The following is a 21,176-nucleotide window of genomic DNA, read 5'->3' on the forward strand; positions in this document are numbered from 1 at the left end:
AACTACTACCCCATGAAGAGACTGCTCTGCCAGGGTGAAAGTATTTGAAAGGAAAGCCGATTGAAGTTTCCTGTGAAGCTCTTCAACTTTCAACAACAGTTTATTGAGTTTTTCTTCATGCCACACACGCACACACACACACGCAATTGTTCATTTATTTAGCACACACACTTTTGTGTGTGTTCGAGGGCATATTTCGAGGAGAATTCAGCTTTCATTTCGGCCAAGGCTGTCGGCCACACAATATTGTTTCGGGCCATAACTTTTGTGCGGCGAAGAGTTTTGCACAAAACTAATTGTTAATTGAAACAAAATGCAGTCCGGTCCACAAATGCAAACGGGAACAATTATGTGGCATGGAAAGGCAGAGAGGCACAAACAACAACCAACAATTAACTGCGGCAACAATATAAAGGGAAACTTTGCTTGGGCAAGCCGAGGCAGATGCCGCTACTTACCGCTCATCACAATAACGACGAGGAGCATCGCCCAGGCCACGCAGATGCTGTGCGCCATGTGGAGTGGCATGGCGATGGCCACGCTTCTGGATGATGGCGGCGACAGGAACAAGAAGCGGAAATGCAGTAAGCCTGGACGAAGGCCTGGTCCTGGCCGAAGGCTGCCGATTGGGGGGTGGGGTAGCTTTATCTCTTTTTGTTCTTCTCGTCTCTCGTCTCTCGCTGTGTCTGTGCCTGCGTCTGGCTCTCTGGCTCTGTTTCTGTTTCTGTTGCTGTTTCTGCGTCTGTGTCTGTGTTTTTGTCTATGCCGGCAGCAATAACCAAGTTAGCAGCATCATCATTGGGTTGGAGGCGAAACCAGAATCAGAACCAGAAGCAGAAGCAGCGGCTGCAGCTGCAGCAACGTCATTATCGGGCCTCCCGGCTCCGGTTTTCTCTATTAACTTGGCCAATTGCCAGGGCCCCAGACAGGGCAGACAAAGACTGGATGCTGGATGTTGGATGCTTGTCGTTTGGCTTTTCCTATTTGCCGCCTCTGTTTTATGGCCAGGCTCGTCCTCCGCTCGTCCTCCGCTCGTCCTGCACGAATTGTGGCCTGTAAAGAGCAGAAAAGAGGGAGAGAACGAGTGCTGTTAGTGGACTGACGCGAAAGTTATGGCAACTGACAAATCTGGCTAAATGAAGGATGGTGGCGGGGGAACTGCTCGAGAACTGCTTTCTCAAAGTCAAATGCACTCATTGGCTGTCTCCTGCAGCGCCCGTCAACCGTTCGGTGCAACAAAATCCAAAAGCGACAACGGAAAGAACAAAACGATAATGGAGCCATGCGGCCTGCATAATGATGGCCCGTACAGTGGAGCCCGATGGCTGGAACAATGGAGAGACCCAGAGACATCTCTCTGAATGCCTGAAACTGAAGCAACAATCAAATGCAAATACAATGCGCTTGTGGCTCTATATTTTCGTGAGCAAACAGATTTGATTCACAAACGAAATAGAAATCGATTTGCCGGAGGCTTTGTTTTCATTAAACAAAGCCAATAAATAAAAAACAAAACAAAAAACACGTTAAACTCTAATAATTCTAAAGTCAAAAGCCTTTAGAATTGTGGAGCAAAGCTTAAAGCTGTTTAAAGATTCTGCCCAAAAAGAATACAACGATTTCCTGTGAACACAATTGAATTTTAATAACCGAAGATCAATCTGCTGATTAAATCTTTCAAAAGTGCAGTTTTTCTATCCATAATATAAATCCAATATATCTGGTAATAGTTCTTTCACAACTACCCATCTCTCTCTCTCCACTGTTCATCGCTCCGCCCGGGGCTCACTTTTTGGTTATAATTTTCAATTTTCCTCAAAATTTCTACTCCGCCATGTGCTCAATCTCTGGCTGAAACTCTGGGAATTTAATTTGCTAAATATAATTTTTGTTCAGCTTTCGGCTGCTTATTTTTCACAACCGACTGCCGACTGCCGCCTGCCGCCTGGTGTCTACCGTCTAGCGACTGGTGACGGGGGACTGAAAAGTTTAAACAGTAATTAAGTTAATTGCCTGTCTGCCACTGCCACTGCCACTGCCACTGGCACTGCTCCGCCTCCCACCCTCCCACATCCTATTGAAAGTGGAAACGCACTATGATGATCGATTCCATAGGCATTTAATGCCAGAATAATGACAGCAGGCGGCACATCTGTATATTGCGCATACGCCGCGTGTGCACACGTGCAGCCAAAAGGAAATTTCGATAAAAATTGTTCCGGCATTCGTTGCCATTATTCCAATGAAGGGATTCATAATTCTAATGCATGGATATTTCTCTTGCTCATGCAAATTACGAGTACAACGGAAAGGAAGAGGAACGGAAACGGAAGCGAACAGGCAGCAGCAGCCAGCCAGCCAGCCAGCCCGCCAGACACCCATTTTTTGCTATTATTGTTAGCTATTGGTTACACCCTCTCCTTGCCACACTTCCTGCGTCAGACTTCAGACTTTGGAAAGCAATTTGCCACGCACTGTCAGTGGAGTTGAACGCAGTGTGGAACGTTTCTAATTTTCAGCTACGAGAAGAATTTATGCAATAAAAAAAAAGAGAAAAAAAGGAACGAAGGCCTTGGCCAAACATTGCCGAAAAAAGCCAGAGAGGGAGAGAGATATCAGGCAGAATTTACATAAATACAGCACACATTCACACGCACACACACATACATTCACAGATGGGAGGAGGCATGTAAATGTAAATGTAAATGGTATCAAACAAAGATTTGCTTTTACTTTAACGTGTCTCTGGTGCTGCAGTGAAAGTGCTGCTGGTTCGTTCCTTCCGCCATTGCCTCCCAACCAGCCACCCCAGCCTCCGCCGTCAGCAGTCCTTAGCCTCCTTCCCCTTCATCATAATCATTAAAAATGTTTGTGTACAACTCGGAGGATCCTTTGCCAATGCGAATGCAAATGCAAATGAAAACGTATGTATGTATCGCGAATACTCGTATTCGTAATAAGCAGAAGGGTCGTTGGAGCAATCTTTTGCGATAACTACTGCTAAATATTAGTATGTATTTCATGAATAAAACAAAAGGCACTTCCAAAGAGGTAGCCAGGCAGCGAGGTAGGAGGATTCCTCGTTTGCAGCGATGGCTTGCTCGGCAAACACAGCATTCAAGTAAGTTCGAACTCCAGCAACGTGTGAGCCCCAAGCGAATTGTAACCTTTCTCGGTAAGAACTTTTCAATTGCCAAAACAAATAACTGAATGAAGAGAAATATTTCTCGATAGAAAATATTTTGCGGTATACCCACACATACGTAAATGGCAAACTTTGCTCGAAAATGAATTTCAAAAGATTGTTGGAGGCCATTTGGCATCAATCTGTCTGCTGCATTCAGCAATGTGATTAGATATGCATAAAATATATTTCATTTGTGATGCGTAAATAGCACAAAAACACCATTTTCAAACATGATTGATTTCACAGGGATATCGCTCTCATTAATTATTCAAAAACGATTCAGTGGAGGCCCCTAGTACCCACGAGTTCTAGAGGAAGTAAGCGTTTTGATTTCTGAACTGTGGGCAATCTAGGCGTTCTAAGGAGTTGTCGTTCACTTAATCCATTGGATTAGGAATGCCCCTAAATTATGAATCATTTTTCTTTGCGTCTTTGAGTCTTTGAGTCTTTCCCTCGCTTGTAATTACTGCCAGGCAGGCAACCGCCACAACAAACCTCCACAACAAAACGAAATCGGGACCAAAATGTATATAACATTATAAAGCAATTTGCAGTAAATCACCCAAAGCGACGCGCGTGTTTATAAATCACATGCAGCTCCCGAGTCCTTGCCGCAAAGTTCCCATCCAGTTATTTTTGTTTGTATTTATTTTTTTTTTGTGTTTTGGGGGCCTCTCTTTGTATCCCGCTGCTAGCAAACCAAAATCGAAATGAATAATTAATATGTCGCGCCTGCTGCAGAGGACGCAGGCCAGACACAGACATCTTCCATCACGGGAGCACAGCGAGAGGGCCCAAAAACAGCCACCGAATGAGGAGAAAGTCCAGGCGTGAGCCTCAGCGGTGGATACTCTTCAAGGGCTCTGTCGTTTCGTTTCAGAAACAAAGGAGTTTCTGGTTCTGTTTCGAGCAAATATGGCCCTCAGCAAAGACTAGAATCTGCTGAGGGTTCCACGCTGAAATCTATTATTTTCTGCATTGCATAGAACCATCTTTCCCTCGTGAAGGGTAAACAGTTTTCGTTGGTCTGAAGCTGGCAAAACCACAACAGCAACAACAGCAACAACAGCAAGGACCACACAGTGGCAGCAAAAGCAGCTCACATGAGGCCCGGCGGCGTCTGAGGATCCGTATCCGTATCCGTATCCGTGTGGCCAAAGCCAACGACGAGACGGAAGCCGGAGCAAAAACGCTACCAGAGATTGACAAATTTGCCAGAGCAAATGAAATGCTTGACTCGAATGCGCCTCGAAGACTGCTAAATTTTTCATTTATGACAATGTTTACGTAATTCGACAGCCAAAACAATTTACCCGGCTCTCCCCTCAGGGTAGCCTCCATCTGCTATTTCGCTGCCACTCTCTGGCTCCTCCATTCGGCAGGCCAAGCTCGTACGCAAATGGGCGCTCATTTATTGTCATTCCTCTGGAACGGAACAGAGTTTCCCCTGCCCGACAGCCCCACAGCCCCACAGCCCCCTGCCTGGCTGTTGTCTTTTGTGGTAGAACGAGGTGACAGGACAGTGAGGGCAGAGAGTGAGGAGATTCATGCCACCGTGTGGCAGTTACGGGCTGCAGCAATGGCTTTTAAACCGTTTTAAATGGCCAACGATTTGTTTGAATGTTGTGACATAAAACTGCAATCTATGGCCCATTTCTGGGCCGGTTGGCCACAAGGTGAGCGAGCGGAGGGGGGGGCCTGCTTAAATAGCTGCTCCATGAAGCTCCGGCAGACTGCCGGTAAGTCTTCAGTCCATTAGGGAAAGTATCCTGCTGAAAGGGAATGAGTGTCGGCAAAGGAAAGGAATGCTCCTGCTCCGGCTCCGGCTGCTGTCTCTCAATAATCAAAGATCTTGGACAAATTGTGACTAACTGCTGGAAGGATTGGGGCTAAAGGGGGGCTGAAATAAGGCACAACGTGCCATTAGAGGATTGCAGAAGTGAAAACAACAAATGGGGGAAATAGCAGTCGTAGCAGCAGCACTTGATTAGAGTTTAGTTGAGGGAAATTAGCCAAAGGAGAAGCACTTTATTTTGTTCATTGAAAAAGAGGTGGCAGGAACTTTGCAGCTGGCAACAGCCTTGCCTAATACTTCAAAAGGAAACATCATAAATATCAATAAATAAATAAATATATAAAACCTAAAAATAAATACAATATATATTTGATTTGTAGGAAATCAATTTAATTTAAATATTAAATATTAAATATTTAATACTGAATATGAAATATATTTCAATCAAATATTTGCATATTAATGCGCAAATGCAGAGGAAAACATTCCCCTCTCTCGGAGCAAATCTTTTTGTATACAATATTTTCTCTAGGTGTATCTGAAATTGTGAGAAAACAAATCACTGCTCAAATCGGTAGCCAAAATCCATCTGAAGACAATTCCAGGCTTCATTTGCATTCCCATAAAGTAAAATACAGCCTCATCCATCAGATAAAATCCTTGTTTGGACAATTTCCCACTCGACTGGCGACTGGCGACTGGCGACTGAGGACTGGCGCTCGTTATCCCTCGTCAAACTTTATGATAATGATAATTATGCAAATGGAGCGCTGCTGCTCCTAATTGAAAGCCCAACAGCCGAGAGAGAGAGAGAGAGAGACGACCTTGACATCCAGTCATTAGTCAAACCATTGCAACAATTGACCCCCAAAAAAAGAACAAAAGCCAACAAAATATAGTATGAGAAAATTATTGTTTTGTGCAATTGTTTGGAGGCGGATCCTGGAGGCCGAAAAAGCCTTGCGCTTCACGGCATATTAAGCAAAATGAATAAATTACAATTGCAAATAGGCAATTTCCTACACTTCCTTCCTTTTGACATTTCACTCTGTGCAGCAAACAGTGAGGCAGTGCCTGCTGGCAAATGGGGCGTGGCTGGTCGAGTCCTTATCGTACTCCTGCCTGTTGTTTCCTGCTAGAAGGCGTGGGAGGCACAGGGCGTTGGTGAGGGGGAGGGGGAGGGCAGGCTCTGCTGGCTGTCAACTTTTGGCGAATGGAAGTGAGTTTTTGGTCTAATTTGCAATTTTGTTTAATTGTTTTGTGGCTTTCGGATTTTGACATGATTCCCCCTCGACCTACCTCCCTCTCCCACCCACCTTTTGAGTTGGCGTGCGGACGGGTCGTAACTGCTGCCTGCCTTGGCTGTGTGTTTTGTTTTTGTGCTTTTGTGTATTTTGTGTATTTTGTGGTTTGGTTTTTAGTTTGGGTCATCGTCAAATGAATGAAATCACGCACCAGCAAGCCACCCCACCGCATTTAATCCACTCGCTCCTTTCCTCTCCTCTCCTCTCCTCTACCGCCTTCCGCTTTTGGTGGCTTTCCGCTCGAGCACATCCAACATCCAGCAACCATGTCTTGCCCGAAATTATAATAAAAGGTTGCCATTGCGACCAGTCCCGTCCAGCGAAAATATGCGGAACTGCCTTTGTCATGCCACTGCCACTGCCACTGCCCTTGGCTTTTGAGCAATTAAAGTCAACCGAATAGACAAAGGATAGATATCCGCATGCAAATTGCGGCATGACTGAAAGTGATAGTGAAAAGTGGATCCTAATTTGAATACGTGTATGCGCAGCGAATGAAAACGCGCTATGAAATGTTAATTTATCCATTGGAACAAGAGTTGAGAGGCAATGAATGAATTCATCCTTTAAACCTTTCAGAAACCCCCCACCCCCCCTCCCCTGCCTACTCCATCTGATGTTCAATATATTTACGTATTCATTTCCAATTAAATGCAGCTTAAAGAGCATCCATTCCAATGCCAAGTGCTGCTCCCAGGCAGACGTCTGACGACAGTCTATTCGAAGGAGGGAAGTAATCGGGCGAACCGACTTTTGGCCCAGTAATGAGAGCCAGCCAAGCACAAAGTGAACGGCATTGTCGAAGGGCGTGGCGCCCACTCCTTCGCTCCTCCACTCCTCGACTCCTCCACTCTGGGCCAAATTAGCTGTGCGAAAGCGAGTGCCTTGCACTTACGTTTTGTCTGTGTACTTTTCAAAATTGGCTTTCACACGCCATTTGCATTTAATTGCAGAGGAGAGCCCAGCAGGCCAGATCACAGGAAAGGACATACAAAAAGGAGCAGCGAAAAGGGACAGCAGTGGCAGCAGAGGGAGCAGAGGGAGCAGCGAGAGCCTTCTGCCTTTTGTGTTGGCCTTGTTAACAAGCGCATTTGCCTAAAACTGCGTACACAAGGCGGGAATTTAATTTGCCAAATCAAATATTATTGTTAATACCAATCTGCAGTTGTCCTGCGCCGATAAGTGGCAATTTGGCCAAAATGGGCATTAAAGTTTACCCCCATTTTCGGGGCTAGGGAAAGTGGCTTAAAGCCATCTGCCATCCGCCATCTATCCTCATCATCTGTGCTCTGTGCTGTGTCCTGTGTCCTGTATCCTGTGTCCTGAGTGTGGTGGCTTCATCATCATCGTCATCATCGTGATGATCATCTCGCGTTCTATTTATTGTCAATAAAGTCTTTGCAAACAACAAAATGCGACACAGAAAATATTGTAAGTGTGCATTGAATGCCATCTAAATGTCTATATGCGATACATTTTATATGTATTTTCTAGATTGAATTGGAAAGTCACATCCCCCCCACATTACCCCACGTCAGGCCATTCTTATTCCCATTCCTCTCTCTCTGTCCCCGTCCCCATTCGCATCTCTCTATGCCACTTCAATTGAAAATTGTCTGCGTGGCAAAAGTGAAATGCTTCAATAGAATAGCGGAGAACCGAGAGAGAGAGAGAGAATCACAGAGAATCGGAATCGGAATCGGCATCGGCGTCTCCTTCACTGATTGTCCGGGAAGTTCCACTACGATACTCCTTGTGCTGGCTCCTCCTGTGCTCCCAAACTCGATTCCGATTCCAATGTCGATTCCAGTACCGATGCCGATGCCGGTGCCGCTGCCATTGATGTTTTGCTGCGCACTCGAGTGTGTTTTCTTTGGTAATGGAATTTATTAATATTTCATTGTGTGGGCCCGTGAAAGATGGAGGCTTGCTTGCTAGCTCTTGGATGTTGGCTGTTGGATGCCGAAGGATCGAAGCCTTGCTGGCTGGCTTTAAGGAATGTCAACAATTGCCAGCACTTGGAATGCCTCTGTCCCAGCTCCAGCCCCACCCCAGCCCCAGCCTCAGCCGCAAGCAGTCATTCATTCCGAACGCCTCTCTTCACTTGCGAGTATTTCAACATTTTTTTCTTGTCCAAAAACTTTTACGCCGTGTTAAGTACATTTTGAGGTTTCCATTAATGTAACAGAAAAAGAGAGAGAGAAACAGATTTAAATGTTCAACAAGGAAGGCCTTTCTATGAAGAGTTTCCCCGATCGAATTTGCATCGAAACTGTTTGCCAGAACACTCTCCTGCACTGTGTCCTGTACTGATTGCATGGTTATTTATCAAAGTTTCAATGCAATTTCTCCATGTCCGATATGTGTTCACGGCTGATTTGCCTAATTGCTGCTCCTGATGCTTCTGCTGCTTTTGCTGCTGCTGCTGCTGATGCTGATGGTAGGGAGGGACATTAGCCATACATTTTCCAAATGACTGGCATTCCAGGGAATGAATGCACAGCCACACATAGTACAAAAACACTTGAAGCAATCTCTACGCCCGAAGTGGTCTGCTCCGGTCTGGTCTCAGTCCGGAACTTCAAGTCCGAGTCCGGTGTCAGCCGCAGCCATGCATAATTCATGTGTAGAGTAAAAGTTTCTCCTCCCTTCCGCCCCCCCCCTTGAATAGTATTCTTGTTGACCAACAAAGCGCATAATGCAACTTTCCAATGTGCTGTGAGTGGGTCTGGGAGTGGGGGGCTTGGGTGGAAAATGAAGTGGGTGGGGCTTCCCATAATCATTTCAAATTCCACAACAAACAGCAAAAATCAAATTTGAAAACTCGTAAGAAATCTTTGCACGCCATGCACTAAACCAACTCTTCCGTTTCCCTCTCCCCCCTGCTACTGGCACCTCCTCCTGCACCCCACTTTGTGGCAGTTTCTCATCTTCTTGCAGCCATAAACTTTTCAGCCATGGCCAGAACCAAGCACCAAGCACCAAGAATCAAGAACCCAGAGCCCGGAATGGAATACGAATTTTTTGGCACAAGACACACAAGAAAAAAACGAGAGAAAAAAGAATGAAATATGAAAGGGAGGGGGAGGGGGAGAGGGAGAGTGGGAGGTGTGGAAGAAAAGAAAAACGAAAAACTCTTGTGATTTCAGCAATCAGAGAAGGGGCGTGGGCGTGGCATCGCAGCAGCATTTCGAACAATATGAAAATAATAAAAAACAGTTACATAAATCAAAAATGATAAGGAAAAACAGTGCATAAAACTTTCGACCAAGAAACGGGACTGCAACGCGAAAGGGGAGGAGGCATCGACATGCTGCAGCCTTTTCCTTAGCGGAACTCCTGCTTCTGCTCCTTCGAATCCTTCTACGATCCAAAGACTTCCCCCGCACCGCCAAAGTGAAGGAAACGGATTGCGATGCAAAACACCAAGGAGAAAATCGAAAGTTGAGCTCCATCTAAAAGGAGGAAATCAACCCGAACAACAGGAAGCACAGTCCCTCCGTCCCTCCGTCCCTCAGTCCCTCAAACGCTCAATCGCTCTGTTTTCTCTCTCTCTCTCTCTCTGCTCTTTGCTCTCTCTCTATTTTTTTCCCCCCTTTTTGATGGAAAAGGTGAAAAATGCGTGTCAATTTTTTTCCTATTTACTCAGCTTTCCCATTTCCCCTCCCTCTCGGAAAAATTGCATTGGCAGGAACTGTATTATTCCGCCTGCAACATGGGCAAAAAACAAACCGTAAAACGCGTTTTTAGTTGCTACTTTTTCCAAGTAGATTTTTCTTGCAATTCTAAAGGTCTACAAATATTTAAATATTTTCTAAAATTTTATGATTTCTGAAAGCTTCTTAAAAAAAAAAAAAATCAAATAAAAAATATGAAAGACTTTAAATTAAATAAAAAATTACAGTACAAAAATATATAAAAATAAATAAGAAATACAGTTGTAATCAAACAGAGTTTGGGTATTAAAATTCTACAGATTTTTAGAAGTACAGTAGAGTCCGGTTGTAACGACTCTGCTTATAGCGTCCGTCCGGTCATAGCGACGAAAATTCGATGACCACACAAACTTATATGAAAGGGTCTTCGCTTAGTACGTCTCCGCTTTTAGCGACAAACCGCCAATACCGATATACGATATTTTTCACAATTCAACCGGCTATTGCTACAGCGAAATAATGACAAAAAAATTAAGCATTAAGCGACGCTGTTAGAAATGTATGTATTTATCAATTATCGGCACCCATTTCAAAAGAAGAACTGGATGAATATGTTCTTATTGACAATGATTTGGCTGCAGAAATTATGAATAGATTCCATTCAAATTTTAATGACGAGAGCTTAATGCACAGCATATCACGTTTAAATAATGCTGTGCGCAATTGTTTTTATATGTGAAAAACAATCAAAAATTACTGATTATTTAAAATAAGAATAAAAAGAAAAACCACACATATAAATTAATCTTGTTATATTATGAATTATGTATTTGTTATTGTTTAAATGAATGTGTTATTGAATTAAATTTGTCACATTTTTTTTCTTTTTTAAAACCTATTACGAACGTGTCAACCATAGAATAGAGAAAAACAATTTTTTTTCTCCTTTCGGTTAGAGCGTCTTCCGGGTATAACGACGTAAAATCGTCGGTCCTTTGAGTGTCGTTATAACCGGACTCTACTGTAATATATGAAAAGTTCTCCTCCACACAACTCTCTCATGTCTGGAATGAGAATTGTATCCTTGAAGAGATAATACATAAGCACATATATCTGCTTATATATTCCATTGTTGTTCCTTATTGTTTCTCCAAGTGTATCCCATCTTCGTGGATGCCTTGTCTACTTGACAACTTCTTGTTTGTTTTATTTCATCATTGCGTAGGCGTTTGGGCGTGTCGACTGCATTATTATATCTTGGAACACGCCCCTTGGCCCACCCTGCCCCACTCCCCACTCCCCACTCCGCCACTTGGCAATCTAATATCTCTCGCTTAGGACAGCAATCGAACTGGAGCTGTAAGTGGAAGTGGAACTGCAACTGACACTGCAGGCGGGTCAGAGCGGGGTCCTGGCTTATTTATATTGCAGCGGGGCCACGCCACCCTCTAAGCCGGCCGCAACATCCCACTGGTGTGCTAAGGATCCCCCAGGGCAGGGTGCTAAGAGCAGTGATGGCACACTCCTTTTTCCAGCACCCCACTGTGGTGGTGCTGGCGGTGTTGAGGATTCAGTGATAGTGATTTGTTGTCCTGCCAGCAGACTGTGCATACAAAATTACTGACGACGTTGTCGTACGGCACATCCCGTTCCGCTCCGTTCGGATGGCAGTTAATGTGAAAAATGTGTTGAAAATCACATTCATGCATAGATTTTTCCACACCCTCTCTGACCCGCTCTGACCCGCTGGCACCCACGCTCACTCCCTCTCCTCACTCTTTGGGTAGCATTTTTCCCCCAAGTAGATTTGTTGGCATCCACATCCACTCGCTCTGGCCATATTGATTTAGTTGCCCTTTGACTGTGGAGGGGAATTGGAAATGGGAAAACTGATGGAAATGGAGGGTACTGCTAGGGTAAGGCTAGGGACTTGCTAGGCAAATCGTTGGAGGGTAGCAGGGTGGAGAGTTCAGGCGGCTGGCAAAAACAAATCAACATTGGGGGCCTGGTTGACTTAAAGCCGACACAAAGCTGCTGTGAAATGCAATTAAGCCAACGCCTCCGAGTCTGACTGGGCCACAAGCCACAAAGCCAAGTTCCAACGAGAACCGAGAACCGAGTGCCGAGTGGCGAGTGCCGACAACCGAGAACCGAGAACCGAGCCCTGGATGAGTGGCTAACCGTTGGCCAAATATTTGCCCAGACTCGGCGGGGCAGGCAATCAGTGTGTGCGAGAAGAAGAAGTGCTTCTGGCACTGGCTCTCGGTCTGTTTCTCTTAATGGACCACATTAGACACAAAATACGAGCACATTTGTGGCATTCGCAAAAAGGTAAACTAGCTCACACATGGACAAACGCATACGTACAAACATATGCCCGCACTCATAAATGTGCAATTTATGGACAATAATTGCCAATAAGAGCCCCACAGCTGTCGTCGAGACGTCGGACCACATTTCGTCCCCGAGTCTCTCTGGCCATAATAAAATCCTCAGCACATATTGAATGAGCTCTACTTTGTCCTGTTTACGATGTGGAATGTGGAGTGTGGAGTGTGGAGTGTGGATGCTGCTGCTTTCATTTGCATTGCAACATATATTAGACGCTTTCCTCAATTTGCTGCCCCAAGAGCTGCCCCAGACCGTCTCTCTGCTCTCTGTGAGCATTATTCACTGTGGATTTGGGTCTCGCTTAGACTCTGATTTATCCCTGGAAATTGTTAATATGGGTAGAACATTTGCATCGCATTTTCCGAGTGAAATATCCTGAATCTAGGAATCAAAATCAATTTGAAAGTGCTAAAACTGCTCTGATCGTTTTAAAATTAAGGCCACAGTTGCCAGAGGCAGTTCTCCGTGGTGGCATAGAACCTTTTGGCATTAAGTCTTCCATCTTCTTCCAAAATAACTTTTAAATTGTAAACACAAGGTGTTTACAAGGTGTCACTATTACAAGTATATTTCAAAACTTAGCCCCGCCCACTTCCGCCCCACAAAGGGCGAAAGTCGCAGAATCGTAGAGAATGACTATATCTTCTAGACTGCAGACTCTCAGCCAGATCGTATTATTATTATAGCCAGAATGAAGAAAACAATTTCATTTTCTCTCGCTCTGTCTCTCTCTAACACACACGTTTCATAGTCGGCTTGGCATATCGCAAAAAGTGAGCGCCTAGATCTCAAAAACTATTAAAGCTAGAGCGACCAAATTTGGTATCCACACTCCTGTGATATGGAACCTGCACAAGTGTATTTCAAAATTTCGCCCCACCCCTTTCGGCAACCACAAAGAACGAAAATCCGTGGCGTCCACAATATTGAAGATACGAGAATTCTAAAAACGCACAATCATAGAGGATGACCGTATCTATGAGAGCATTTCGGATCATTTTTATAGCCAAAAGTAACAAATCAATTAGCAGTGGCTACGCAGCGCCCGACGACATGTTCAGACATGTTCAGACACGTTTTCTGTTTAACATTAGCGGCGTCTGCCGGAGGAGAGCCATACTGACCAAGTACCGCGTATAAATGTAGAGTCGCGGTCACCGCAGAAACTCACAACGTTCCCCCTCGTCGGCATCTGTAACTAAAACACCACCGGCATTATTTGAAACTGTCTGGCAACTAATTGATTGGCATTTACTGGCCCTCCCATCCTGGGGGAAGCATTCACACTGATTGCATTTAAATAACTTTCCATTCGCTTAAATTTGCCATCGAAACCGAAGTCGATAAAATATGATCTTTAAGCGTTAAGCATCGAATGCCTTCAATTACCTTGTATTTCTGTTTTGCTTCAATTAATTATTCAAAATCAAAAGCCTGATTAAGTTACGTTTTGATTACCATTTTAGTCCCATTAGCACAGACAACAAGACAGAACCGAACAGAGCCGAACCGAAGAGAACTCTCTGGGGAAGCAAAACTTTATGATTTCCACAGGCCGTAGGTGGAATCTGGCTAATTAATCTTTCGACGCGCAAATCAAGAGGTCCTCTTCTCCATTACGTTTTGCATTTGCAGGGATTCTGGTAATTGAATTTGGAAGCCACAGCACACCATCGGCCGCCAGCCTTCTTTTGTGGGTCAAGCGAAAGGGGAAAGTTGAAATCAATCAGCCAGAATGAATTCCAGCAATTTGCAAATGGTTTATTTATGGATACTTGCAACATTTGTATCTGTTCGCTAACCGCAGATGCAACCGCACAAGATTCCGCATCCTCATTCTCATCGCACTCGCTCTGCTTTCCTTTCCTTTCCTTCGTTTGGGCCCTGCCATGGACGTGTGTGTAATGGCCTTAACGCGTGTGCGGGGAGGGAGGGCGGGGAGAGAGGGCACTTTGCAGCGGCTTTAATGGCAATTTAAAATGTCGGAAAGCCGCAAATTTCCGTTATTCATATAAAATTAAACGCAAATACATGCCAGGGAAAGTGTGGGAGTGGGCGAGTGGGAGAGTGGGAGGCCATTTGCACAGGCCCTCACACTTGGGCAAACAATGCCCCACACACACACACACACACATATCGCTGTCGGTCGCTTTCTCCCGTCGCGAGTGGAGGAGAGCGAGGAAATTAATTTCCGACAGAAGTCACACAGCAATGGCATCGAGCAAAGGCACCGTTTCGACCATGATAATTAAGCCCATGCAGGCCTCATCTCCATCCCCAACCCCCTACCCCCCCTACCGCCCATATATATTGGCCACACGCCTGACGTCTGGCTGTTTGCCTTGAAGACGGCCACTCACGGCCAGGCGGCCGCATGGCCGCATCGCCACATCGCCGCATCGCCGCATCGGGAAAGGATGTCGGCCGCGAGGCATCCACACCAGAAACTGTAGCCGCTGACAAACGTGCCCGACAACGGACAACGGCCAGAGGACCAGGCCTCAACAGACAGCCGACAGCCGACAGCAGACGGCAGACAGAGGACCAGGAAGAAGACCAAGACCACGACCAAGACCAAGGGACCCACCGACAGGAGACAGGAAATGCCTGTGGCCGTGAGCTAACTTGGGGCGCAGCTGTCATCGCGATGCGATAAATTTTGGAGGCCAATGCCGGGCGGCGACATAAATCAGCCCAAAGATTTATGGCGATTTGCGCAGCTCTGGCATCCCCGATAAAGAGCACCCAAGAATGCCTGCCCCTGCCCCAGCCCCTGGCCCCTGGCCCACCGAAGCAGCGGAATGATCGGGTAGCGACTGTTGCTCCACCGAATGCCACAGCATAGTTCATAATAAGCGAGAGTTTTTCAGAGCTCAATAGTGGTCATAATGATACCTTGTAGATGGGGACTTGTGTGGGAGATAATTAGGGGGAAAAGTAGGGAACGGAAGGAGGCTACAATCGTGTAGGATAGGAATGTCTTGGCACCAAGAAACAAACACATTCTGTTGAATATTCGATCATCTTTTGTTCATGAGAGAGCCCAACCTTTACAGGGCATTCCGCTAATCCAGACAGCAATACAAAAGGCGACACAAAGTTAACAAGGGACCTGCTTGTCTATCCGCCTGTCTGTCTCTTTAATACTTTCCATTTCCGCATTCTTAGTGATTATCACACTGGGACCCATTTCCCGGCAAAATATCAGGCAAATTGAAAAGGGTAAGAATGTCCAGTCCACTTCATTTCGCTGCTGCGATATCCCATGACATTGCTCGGGAGGGAAGCACCCCGATAAGATGACCAACGCGACGTGGATGTGGGTCAGCAGAGAGCGAGACAAGGAGCCTGGACAAATTCATTAGGCGCCGGAAATCGTTCAGCCGCCCGGCCATCGTAAAAGCCGTGCCGGGCTCCCCTAAAGCCTTCCCGAATGTCTCAATTTACATTTCGAACATGTTTTCATTAGCGCTGAGGCCAGATGCGAGTATTGAGGGACTCCCCGTCTGACCATCTCATTTCATTTAAAAATAAGAAATTTCGTAATATTCCAAGACTGAAGAGAGAGGCTCATGCCAATGGCATTCTCTCATTCCCAATCCCATTCCCATTCTCGCGCTTCCTTGGCGGCCAATATTAAAAATAAAGTCCATCACTTACAGTCGCCTTCATATTTATGCGACCGCCCGTCGACGGGGCCCAATCGAAAGAGAGAGAGAGAGAGAGAGAGAGGGAAAAAGAGCCTTGGTAACCGCATCTCTGGCCGTCTCTTTGGGGGCAGGGAATCATAAAAGTTAAGCGGGAGACCAGTGAGTGGCAAATGTTGTACTGTACACAGTGAGGCACACAATAGGGATAGTCATTCACTCTGTCCGCCTTTCATTCATTCATTCATTCATTCATTCAGTCATTCAGTCATTCATTCGCTGAGTCAATGGAAGCGTCGAGTCTCTCCGTGGAGGCCTCAAGATGAAAGTGAAAGCTAAGAGGCCCTTTAAAAGTTTTCCTTTTTTTATGACTTATTGCGCGCACTCCTCGTAGGCGATGCGATGCGATGCGATGCGCCACGAAACAGGAGAAAAACACCAGAGTCCTGTTTTGTGGGTGTGTGCGTGAGGCTATCATTATTATTCTTTTCTGTGTGCCAGAGCATAAATATAAATAGCAAATTTCAAATTCGGCACCGCGCGAGACACTGAGAGAGAGAGAGAGAGAGAGAATGCTTCCTATGCAGGACCGCCCACGGTGCGTATGAGTAATGCCAAGTGAAAGAGTGTCCTCCGCTCTTTGGCCGAGTATATGTTGATGTGTGTCACATTATGGCCATTCCGAGTGGGAGGCAGATCTGATGGTTATGCCCACGGCTGTTGGCTGTTCCTCCTCCTCCCCTCCTCCTCCTTCTCCTCCTTTCTCTGCTGCTGCTCGTAAATCTTTCCGAGAACTGAGAGCCAAAAGCCAGGGGGATATCTTTGGTACAATATTTGCTGACATGACAACCCAGAAAACATACTCTCGGGCGGAGAGAGACACAGAGAAGGTGATAATGACAGTTTAGGCATTCATTACACGTGTTGCTGATAAGGCGCCTGGGCGCACCACACGACCAGGTGGGCGGCATCGGGGCGCCACCCAGAAATAACAGCAACAACAGCGGCAGCGGCGGAGGCAGCGGCAGCGGCAACAAAAATTGACATGACGCCGCTGATAAAAGTCAACAATATAAATTAATAAAGCTGCAAGGCGCGAGACGCGAGACGCGAGAAGCGAAAAGCAAGAAGCGCGCGAGTGAGAGGCCCCCAGGGATCCTGTTCAATGTCCTGCGTGTTTGCCATAATAATATATTTCATTTCGAATCAACAAGCCAAGACAGGGACAAGGCAGCCAGCAGGCAGGCAGGCAGGTAGGCAGGACAGGACGCAGGCCGCAGGACGCAGGCCGCAGGACCCAGGGACAGCAGCCGAGAAAAGAAAGCAACACGAGCTGCTGGAAGAGATATATTCATATATTTTAAAATATGCACATTATGAGCCGAAAGTAAGCTGATATTTATGCTAATGAACGCGACGACAGTTGCCCCTGGACGAGGCCATTCATTTTCTTGGCCAAGACAGTGCGAGACACACAGAAAGGAACAGCAGTAGCAGCAGCTATCAGCCTCAAAGCAATTACTATAATTGCTTACTCCCCCACGCACACACACACACACACACACACAGAGAGAAGACACACACTTACATCAATATTCATTTAATACGCGCACACATGCAAAAACTTTCTTTTTGTTTGACTTTGACTCTGGCTCGAACTTTTTGCCATCAAATCAGAAAAATCAAAGCAACACGTGTCCTGCCATCCAAGGAGACTCTCAGCAAATCATCAAAGGGCAACATTAATAAGAGCTCAAGAGCTCCAAGAGCCTTCCACCTTCAAGGCGCTTCGCGGTCGCAAATTGTAATTAAAATTTTTCACAAAATACTCGTCTTTTGCACATTTGTAAAATCTGTAAATATCTGCGAGGGGGCAAGGCCAGGGCCTATTCAATCATCTGTTGATTGCGACAAACGAATCAACAGCAGCAAGGAAGAGGAAACTTTGGATGAATCAGAGGAATCTTCGGGATGGGATCTGGAACCCAAAGCAAACTTCCGGCCAAAGAAAACTTCGGGGCAGCAGCCAGAAGGAAAACCAAAGTAATCTCCAGGATGGTTCGCAGCCAAATCAGCGGAAAGTAAACTTCATTAACATTTCAATATTTCCCTCATTTTCATTCAGTTTTCACCCACTCCCACTCCCCGCCCCCCCCGTCCTCCAGTGCTGGCACCCATTTTCAATTTTACTGATTTTTCACATTATTTATTCAGATTTTGCGCCTGTTGCTGTCATTGCTCTTTCGGCTGCTCTTCTTTTTTTCTTTTTCTTTTTTTTTTTTTTTTTTTTGGGTTCACTCCAGAATTTTGCTCATTTTCCGTTTACCTGGGCGCACACATTCATTAGGCGAATGACTTCCAGTCAACATCAATTGTGCCACGTGCCACGCCCATCATTACCCCGAAACCAGACAGAAAACAAAAAAAACACAAAGGAATTACAATTCCAATTGCGATTTCGATTCGGATTCCGATTCTTATGAACGGCTAAGCACAAATTCTGAGGCAGTAGCTGCCAAAAGGATGTGGCATGTCCTTTGTGGCCGAGTCCTGCCAGAGGGCAAGCAAAATACTTTTAAATACTACAAAAATATACGAGTATATATAAACACTTGTGTGGAATATAGCAATAATAGGAGCTGTCGATTGAATAATTAATGGAGAAAATTAAAGTTTTTCCCATAAGAAATTTCCCTAAATAAAATATGAAATTTAGAAATTTATGTAGACATTTTTGACTGCAGGAATACCGCAATAGTCTTCCAGAATCTATAATACCCAGAATAATCTTAGGAACAAAAAGTATAGTTCCATGGCCGGAAATCAGCGTTTAGCAGGCACTAAATGCCAAAAATAAAATGAAATGTTCCACAACATTAAAGGATGCTCAAGACAATCGGAGTTTTCATTATCATCCCGTGCTTTATTGTAGCCTGCTACCCCCGGCTCTTCCCCGAAAAAACGCGCACAATTAAAGCATAATTCATGGCCAACGGCTGCTTAGTGCTCTTTATGCTCCCCAATGGCTCCCCAGAGAGCATTTGTAGCTGCAGAACAATCACGAGAGCAGGAGAGCAGTATAGCAGGAGAGGAGTAGAGCAGTAGAGCAGGAGAGCAGCAGAGGGACAGAGACAGAGAGGTAAGCAATGGCAAGTCGACTTTAATTTGTGTCGTGTGCTTCCATGGATGAGAGATGCGGAATGAACTGGCGACTGACTCTCTACCTCTCGCTCTCCCTCTCCCTCTCTCGCTCTCCCTCTCTTATGGCATGCAACGCCTTGGGCAATGCCAATCTACAATCCACAGAATCCTCATCATGCTGCATGTGCCCCATTCGGTTGTAACATTTGTGGGAATATAAAAAAATATGATAACTATACGTGTGGCACATATATATACATATATATATATATATATATATATTCGAGAGCTCTGTACATGCAACATTTATATGCGCATTGAAACCGAAGTTGAGTAAAAATGTAAACAAAATTTTTGTTGCTGTGATGGGAACATGTATGGCTTTTTATGAAGAGCAAGCCTTTTGGCCAGAAAGCAGGCCAAATGGCCAGCAGCAGCGGCAAAAGCAGCAGTGCCAGTGCCAAACAAATAGCCCAATCCGGAATGGGGGGGCCTGGGGGCCCGTGTCCGTGTCCGTGTCCGGCAGAACGGCAGACAAATGCACTGGGGTGCCACAAACAGACAGGCAGACGGTAGACGCGCCGACTGACCCACTGACTGGCCAAGGCAGTATCTGTGTTTGTGTGGAACAGCATAACGAGGAGCTTAAATAATTAATATTACTCATACGCAGCGATGTCCGTGGAAAAAAATAACGATAGGGTATGGGGCACAGGGTCTGTGCTTTCTCTTCTGTTTATAGTACGAGGTACGAGCACGAGTATAAATCATAAAACGTGCACTCAGCGCGCATATTAAATCCATCGGGCTAATGAACACTGAAACTGATTGATGAACGCCTGAGTCGAGTCGAGAAGAGACGAGACGCTGCTACCAGCCGACGCTCCATTCTGCCATTCCGCCATTCCGCCATGCCGCAACTCCTCCTCCGATCTTCTTGCATCTGTATCTGTATCTGTATCTGTTGGCTGTTGGCTGTTTCGTGTAAACTTCAATTAATAACAGAAAAGCTCGCAAAAGTTTCACTTTGCCATCAGCATTAACATTTTGCATTCATTCATTAGGAGCCAAAGTTTACGCCGATGATAAATTGTGGAAATTTTTGGCGGAAAACTGAAGCCATCACCGGGTGGATGGGAGGGGGTAGAGGAAATCAAACTTCTTCACTAATTCATTTTCGTTTCGGGGGAAAATGGAAAATGGAAAAATATGTGAACCTTTTTAAGGGCTCCTCCAAGACCTTTCCTAATCAAGATGAACAGCGGATCCTGAGAACTTTTGGGGGGTTTACATACGTCACTGCATGGAGGGTGTGGCTGGTGTGGAGGCTGTGTGAAGGATGGTCGTCCGAATTATCCCTTTTTTATCTTCTTTGGGTACAAAATAGTCGAATCATTGTTAATCAGGATAAAGCATCAACAGTTTGCAGGCTTGCCCTTTCCCCGCCCCTCTGGCATTGCTGGGGTATCAAATAGTCGAACCCCTCTTGGGGCACACACTCCGTCTTGTTTTCCATCCATCTTTTGTTGTTCTTCTCCGGGTCTTTGGGGACAGAACAGAGCATAATTTGAATTATTAATTAGCGCGTAATTAGTCGGGTTTTGATGCCGCATCTTTCTGCCGGTTTTGTCCGTTCTGACCACGTCTTGCGGCCATAATTTTAATGCACGCCCCAAGCCTTTGATCTTCCCAGGGATTCTACGTCTTTTGATTACCTAATTCATTTACCTCTCTGCCCGACACCAAAAGTTGTCCCTCTGTAAAATGCATAGAAATTTATCAGCCAAAAAATAACTCATTATGTGTCAAAAGCGTCCTTGCCCCAGAGCCCAAGGAGCCCAAGGAACCCCAGGAACCCCAGAAACCCCTCCCCTCTTGACCCAAATTAAGAGCGGAACTCAAATCTGAAAGTTTTGCTTTATATTAGCTGCCACTCCGCCACACTCCTGCATTCGGCCATGGCTCGTTGCAAAGGCCAACAACCGCGCGCGCGTCTGTCCGCGCAATTAAAGCCAAGCAGGCCCCGTCCTGCTTGCTCCTGTGCCAGTGGCTTAT

The 21,176-nt window shown here is 45.6% G+C and overlaps 1 protein-coding gene across 2 annotated transcripts in view; it reads right to left on the reverse strand.

Annotated features, from left to right (window-relative positions):
- LOC108151997 (junctional adhesion molecule A) overlaps positions 1 to 21,176 on the reverse strand; it is a 99,817-nt gene that overhangs the window by 65,729 nt on the left and 12,912 nt on the right. For both annotated transcript variants that reach the window (XM_017280967.2, XM_017280966.2), the window contains exon 2: positions 459 to 1,053. In XM_017280967.2, coding sequence (XP_017136456.1) covers positions 459 to 528 — 70 coding nt within the window. In that variant the 5' untranslated portion in view covers positions 529 to 1,053. The remainder of the gene's footprint in view (positions 1 to 458; positions 1,054 to 21,176) is intronic.

This window comes from Drosophila miranda, chromosome XR (genome assembly GCF_003369915.1).
Source record: "Drosophila miranda strain MSH22 chromosome XR, D.miranda_PacBio2.1, whole genome shotgun sequence".
NCBI classification, from domain to species: Eukaryota; Metazoa; Arthropoda; class Insecta; order Diptera; family Drosophilidae; genus Drosophila; species Drosophila miranda.